The 7,331-nt window shown below is 37.0% G+C and overlaps 1 protein-coding gene across 3 annotated transcripts in view; it reads left to right on the forward strand.

The window, feature by feature from the left end:
- G3BP1 (G3BP stress granule assembly factor 1) overlaps positions 1-4,959 on the forward strand; it is a 38,754-nt gene extending 33,795 nt beyond the window's left edge. For 2 of the 3 annotated variants that reach the window (XM_081971549.1, XM_081971550.1), the window contains exons 8-12: positions 261-362; positions 1,257-1,368; positions 1,784-1,909; positions 2,012-2,142; positions 3,430-4,959. In XM_081971549.1, the coding sequence (XP_081827675.1) occupies positions 261-362; positions 1,257-1,368; positions 1,784-1,909; positions 2,012-2,142; positions 3,430-3,636 (678 nt within the window). In that variant the 3' untranslated portion in view covers positions 3,637-4,959. The remainder of the gene's footprint in view (positions 1-260; positions 363-1,256; positions 1,369-1,783; positions 1,910-2,011; positions 2,143-3,429) is intronic. The other variant, XM_081971551.1, reaches the window with a different exon arrangement.
- Positions 4,960-7,331: the final 2,372 nt, after the last annotated feature.

The raw sequence follows: 7,331 nt of genomic DNA on the forward strand, positions 1-7,331 counted from the left end.
AGTCCAAGTTAATCATCTTTATTTTCATTAATTGCCAGTACTTAGAACCAATTATTTTTAAGTTTTATTCTTAATTGCTGAGATAATTTGAAGGAAAATTTTAAATGGTGACAAATATTAAATACTGAGTATATACTTGTCATGTAAATGAGACTCTGCACCAGTGGAATTGAAAAAGGTAGAAATTGAGTGGGGCAGCCTTGAAGGTACCTTGTAGGTATTTTGTGCAGTATTGTTAATAAAAACTTTTTTTCTTCCAGACATCTTCATGGGCATCTGTGACAAGTAAGAATTTACCACCCAGTGGAGCAGTTCCAGTATCAGGAATACCACCCCATGTTGTCAAATTGACTACATCACAGGTAGGAACTACCCACCAAATTCATGCCAGAGTAATCAACAAGTTTAATGCAATCTATAGATGCCATGAATTTACAATTAATTTGATTTTTTAGCACTAGTTGTTGTTTGTGGAATGTTCAGCGCAAGTGGCAAATGGCACTCCTTCCTTAAATTAGCAAACTGCTGAAGCTGCGCAGTGTTTTCATGAATGCTGAAAACCACTGAAAATAGGCTGTATATTAAAAATATGTAGCTTCAGCAGTTCATGAAAACATTGCACAACTTCAGCAGTTCATTGGTAAGGAGAGTGCCATATGCCATTTTTAGTCATAGGCAGCCTGCACAAGTTATCTGTAGGTTGGATGTTCTTAACTCTGGGATTGCCTGTACTTGAAACACAGTATTAAAAGAAAAGGAAGCCGTAATATATTTCACATCCATTTTATTAGTTCTCCCAATTCCCAATAATGTTAGCCTGTTTCTAAAATTTCTCAGGAGAAAATTTGATTAAGAAGAAAGGGGATTTTTTTTTAGTTAAAAACACTAGGATCTAGAGGGCTTTGCTTCTAACCTTATAATTGTCTTCTAGACATATCATTTGCACTTGTTTTCTATTCTTCTTCAACACCCCCCCCCCAATAATTTTGAGGAGACACTTCCACATTAAAGATTAAATGCAACTCTATTCTGATCAGAAGTGGATGAAAAATATTGTGGAAAGGAAGCATTTGTTATCAGCGCTTCTGTAAGCTTCAGCGGCAAGTGTGTTAAATGAAAGAAAGAGCTTTCTCCATTCCATCTTTTAAGCTTGCACTGGTTTAAGTTTCCATTGGTTCCTAATGGTTGCAGTTAGAATACATTTTAATTTTTCTTGTCTTCTGTACACACTCATTTTATGCTGATACATTTTGCAGCCCCGTCCTGAATCTAAGCCTGAATCCCAAACTCCACCACAGAGACCTCAGCGGGACCAGAGGGTGAGAGAGCAACGGACAAACATCCCACTACAAAGAGGCCCAAGAACAAGTAAGAAAACTAAATTCTGTATTTGGTGTATAGAAGAATTGTATGGTGGTGATACTGTATAGTTTTTAAAAGGGAGTTCAGTATTGAAATAAAATTATTAAAACATCCCGACTCCTGTGCTTAGGTTAAAAAATTTAAAAATATTTCTTAAAGAGTTGGGAAAGAATATGAGACCAAATTAATTCTATGTAGACACTTTATTCTACTTTGAAGGCTTTGGTAAGATGGCACTTACATGTTAACAATGAAGCCTCTTAAATAGGAATAAGTGGATCAATTGTTGCATCCTGTTTGTAATTTCATTTGTCTAATTAATGAATTCAGTTTTTATTGTAAACAAAGATTAAGATAGACGCTGTTTCATTTTCTTTAATATCATTATATTCTTACACCATAATTAACTTATTTATTTAAGTACGGGAAGGAGAACAGGGTGACATGGAAACCAGACGGATTGTGAGGTACCCTGACAGTCACCAGCTCTTTGTTGGGAACCTTCCTCATGACGTTGATAAGTCGGAACTAAAGGACTTCTTTCAAAGTAAGCTGTGAACATTGCTTTCCTATTGGTTGGAGCTTGCTATTGGTGGCGGTTTAAAAGTACATGCTTATTTTCACAGAACAGTCTAATGTATGATCAAAGAACTTGCAAACTCTCTTGCAGGCTATGGAAATGTTGTAGAACTGCGTATCAACAGTGGAGGAAAACTGCCTAACTTTGGATTTGTGGTATTTGATGATCCAGAACCAGTTCAGAAGATCCTTGGCAATAGGGTACATTAAATTTAAATTAATAAACTTTTAAGTGATCTGGCCATGTTGAAATTTGTTAAATATCTGTCCTTTAGAAATAAAACAGAAAATATTTGTATTAAAAACAAAAACTAATCACCAGAATACTTCTGCTTTTATGTTGGCAGAAGTTTGCTAAAATGGTATTAATAGGAGTGGTACACAGCTACCGTAGTTAGATTATTACTGCATTAATTTGCGATAGTCATTTAAAATAATTGTTAAATAAATGTCAATTTCATACTCTAGTTCAGTGATGGCAAACCTTTTTTCCTTTGGGTGCCGAAAGCGCGCGTGCATCCCCCCGCATTGTGCCCACCTGCACATGTACCTGTGACACCCCCCCCCCGGAAGCCCCCCCAGGCGGACATGGCATCTTTGGAGTCTGGAGATGGCAAAAACGACCCCCCCCCGAGACCCTCCGGAAGCCGGAAACGGCCCGTTTATGAACTTCTGGTGCGCCCGTTGGGCTGTTTTTTGCCCTGCTCAGGCTTCAGGAAAGCTGCCTGGGGAGGGTGAAAATGGCTTCCCCACACCTTCCGGAAGGCCGAAAATCAGCTGGCCAGCGTGGGTATGCACGCTGGAGCTGACATAGGGCAACACCTCACGTGTCCTCAGATATGGCTCTGCCACATCTATGGCATGTGTGCCATAAGTTTGCCATCACGGCTCTAGTTATTCTGAAGGATATATGTTATATCCTATATATATATCCTATATATTAGGATACTTTGGTACTTTTTGAAACCATAATAGTAAATGTGGGGATAGTTCACCACTTTAATGAATAGTTGTGGATAGCCAGATTGCTTGGACCCCACATACAAAATTGTTATCTTGGATTTTCAGGAAGCCCTGAAGGACAGAATAGGAAATATAATAGCCCTTGTCTCATCAACAACACTCTATTGTATGTTGACATGGGACCAATCTGTTGGGCAGGGGAGCATCAAGTGTTCTTATGGCTTTACATAGGAGTTTCATAAGTAATCCCAACTTGTTAAAGAAATACATGGACTATGGAGTGGTTTGAATTCCCAGAAACAACGTATATCTTTTTTGAGACAGGTGGTAGGATCCACAGCATTATCTTTTAGCCTTTTGAAAGATTAAATAAATTAGGTTGCAATTCCATGATGCCCAGAAAGAGATCATGGTGAATGTAGTCAGTCTTGCTTCTCAGTAGACTTGGATTGCACTTTTGTTGTTGACTGTTCTGAATGGCTTTTTTTGGTCTCTTGATTCCCCCCTCCCTCTTTTCTCTTGCAGCCAATCATGTTCAGAGGAGAAGTGCGCTTGAATGTAGAAGAGAAAAAAACACGAGCAGCCAGGGAGGGTGATCGTCGAGACAACAGACCCCGTGGGCCTGGTGGCACCCGTGGGGGGCTGGGAGGTGGGATTCGAGGCCCTCCACGTGGAGGAATGTCTCAGAAACCAGGATTTGGCACTGGAAGGGGCATCGGGCAACGTCAGTGATTAACGGATGATGAGAGGAGACAAACCCTTCTTCCTGCAGATTTGTGAATTTCAGCCTTGGGTATCTTGGAATGTGGTCCTACCCTGTTATAGACTGCTACGTTTGATACAATTTTGGCTCATTTTGTTTGTGTTTGGTTTTGTGATTTTTCTTCCTAGTCCTTGTCCCAGATTCCAGCTTTGTGGAACAATATTTCAGGAAAAGTTGGATTTTAGAAAGAATTACCAAATCCTTGCTCGCTCGCTGCAGACATATGGACTGGATATATATATATATTTTTTTGGTACCAGTGATTTTTCCTAATGGAAGTGTGGCGCTTTTCTTCTTTTTCCTTACTGACATGAGGTGCGCTTTAGTCAGTGGAATTACCCTTTTTACCTGCATGTGTTCTGGAGCCTATAGGAAAATTTAGCACCTGACAAACATTTCAAGGGCAGGGAAATCCGTATACCCCTTGGGAGGTGGGGTCATAGGACCTCTTCGTTCCCAGTCTGGAGATGTTGCTGTTTGGAAATCGACGTTACCCTTTTTTTTTTTTGTGGCGTTGTAAAAGTGGAATAAAGGGTATTCATAGAATATTTTCTTTTGGTACATGATCACGAAAAGGAATTCTCACTACTGTTTTACCACTTACAAGGATTGTGGGATAGGTTTTAAATGTCTAGAAATTGACTCTTTAAAACACTCTTCCTGAACTTGTAAAAAAATTTTTTTTATTGAAATAGGGACTTTTTCATGTTTAGTTTGTATTTGTATTAAAACCGAAACAAAATTGTTGTGCCTTCTATTTATCTCTCATTCCAGTCTTGGCAAATTGTTAAAAAAATAAAAAAAAGTATAGATTTGCTTTATTCAGTTTTGGAGTATGTTGAAATCTTTCACGAGATTTTTGTCCCTTTCTCATTGTCACATGTTTTTATAGTTGCACAGTTTTGTTTTTAATAGCCTTATATATTTGTGTAATGCTTTTGAGGAGTTTCAGAGGCACAGCTATGTGTTGACACTGTCATTAGCTCTGAAGTGAGTGCCTTCCACGATTACATGACTGTGGGAAATTAAATCATAAATCTTTATAATATGCACATGTTCAATTTACAAAGTATGTTCCTATGTGTTAAGACTTAGATTGGCTTTAAAATAAGCCAAACTACTAAGGGGGAAACGATAAAGTCCAATTTCTGATAATACCAATTTTTCACTGTGATTATATTCATGGCATTGGATAAGCTATGAAACATCAGTCTTTGCTGAATGTATGTAAAATAAAATAAAATAACATTGCCTGCAGGCAAATGGGAAAATAAAATTGTGGCTGTGGGGAATGCCTGATAGTCTTTTCCATTATATATTAAGACCATCACACTGTGCATGGCCTCTAGAAAACCAACTGCAGTACCTATTTAAAAGCAGTATGGCTGGTATAACCATATTAATTTAGAGTACAGCTGAATATTGTTTATGGACCACCATACTAGAGAATTTTTTAAATTGCCATTTTTATTGCGATGGTGACACCTGATGACATGCTGCATCTGAATTCAGTTGTTATTGGTATTCTGTGGTTGATAAAGGGGACAAAATACCTTTTGATAGTTTTAAACTTAGATTTGTAATTAGAGGCTTGGGGGGGGGGGCAAAGATTTAAGCTTAAGAGGCTGATTTAGTAGCTATCATGAATCATGCTACAGCATTTTGCTCTGGACTGAAATATGTTCCTTGAATGTCCCTTTTAATTTAAGTAAATTGCATTTGGTATATCATTTAAGGACATGGCAGCAATATAATTGAAAGCAAACTTCTATCCAGTTGCAATGAGCAATTAAAATTTGGAAAGGCCATAAGCAAGTGTTAAGTATTACCTAGCAAATAGTATGTAGAAGAATGCTGTTTATGACAGTTGATGAGGGAAAAGCCTTTAGATTAATAGCTACGGATGGCTTTTATTCACCACTGATCTATTCTGTGATATATGAATATGTATCAGATTACATATTAAAAGGACTCCATACTGAATTATTTTAAACAAATCTGGTGTCTTCCCCCTCCCTTTCCCTGCTTTCTGCACCCAAGTAGTACCACATTCTAACATTTCCTTGTATGGTATTTGTGCTTTCCTTGATCATTTTGCTTACTCCTTTTTGCATCTTTACTGGTTCTTGAATAATATTGTAATCTATATGAGCGAGATGTATTCAGTGTGTTCAGTTTCGTCTTTCTCCCTGTAGCCACAAATTATTTTATCTGTTATTGTGCTTCCCATTACAAGACATGTTTACTATCCATATCTCTCAGCTAATGCTGTATTAAATGTGAACAATTAGTTTTTGCTTACATTTGGGCAATATTAGTGTGCATTCCTAAAATTCGGAGATAACTTGTTAGAACTGCCGGTTATTTTTCCAACCAATGTATTAAATTTGGGGTCGACTGTAAACTCTTTGCTCAGCCCTAACTTCAGATCATTTGTGAACAGAGTATAAAGGCATGCCTGATCAAATTATTTGAGTTAGGCTGCCTACTTTCCTATCTTGTAAACAAATCACAGACATTTTGTAAAAGAACAAATATTTCAAAACTTATTGCTTCATTGCCCTTTGGATTTGTTTTATCATTTCTTTAAAAAAGCCCAACCCAACCCTACGCCTCAGTTATTTATTGTTTGTAGAAGTTTCTATAACCCTTACTAGAAACCAACAAGTTTTGGCAAAGGCATCTGCCTTACATGGTAAGTAATGAAGGAAGACAAAATGTTGCTCTGCAATCTCCTCCTTAAGTAACTCCTTACCCAATATTCTAATTACCATTCTAGCCAGGTTGCTGACGCGACTTCTGATGTGTTTAAAGGTCTGATTAATTGTACTCAACCTTTTTGCATGCATTCTAAATTTCCATTTTGACTAAATTGATATTTTTGTGGTTTCAACAAGCCTTCCAGTTTTTGAAGACCGCCTTTAGCGTCTATGCCAATAGCCTCATGGACTATAGTACATTTTGCAGGCATTTATATGTTAACTGTTCTTTAAAGATTTTAGAATCTATTTGACTCTTTGGACTACTTTCCCTTGAAATTCCCTTTTTACTGACTGACCCTGAGTTTTCAGAACTTACCTCTTGAAATAAAATGTGGTTTAGTGAACTGCTATGATAATTGTCTGTGGAATAAATAAATGAAATGTGATTTTTGTTTTCTTTCCAGTAGTTCAATAACTTGCATCTAATAGTAGCTCAGAATTGTATTTGGGATTTAAAATTTAAATCATCTTTATTCTGAAGAGTTTTAGAAACTCCTTTGTTATACATTGATGTTTATCCAGTGCTTTGTGAAGTTAATTGCAGTTACTTCCTTCTGCAATGCTCTTTCGGTTATCTCCCTGATTTTGCTTTAGATTCGTTGGGTCAGGAGAAAAACTATATCCCCAGTACTAAATTATTTTGAGATTAATGATATCCCTTGCAATATTTCTTCAGCTTTGCATGTATTTTACAGATTTCTGGGTCGTATAGTATGTATAGAAGAAATTCATTTCTATAATCCATTCTTTGAATTTCTAGGATTAAGTTTATTCCAGTTTATCACATCCACTAGTTAGAGGTAGTCCTCAATTTACAATCATTTATTTAGTGACTATTCAAAAAAGAAAATATGACGGGTTCTCATATTAGCCACTGTCACAGCAAAAGTCATGTCATCAAC

The sequence above is a fragment of the Natrix helvetica genome (assembly GCF_964273705.1).
Source record: "Natrix helvetica genome assembly, chromosome: 1".
Taxonomy (NCBI): Eukaryota; Metazoa; Chordata; class Lepidosauria; order Squamata; family Natricidae; genus Natrix; species Natrix helvetica.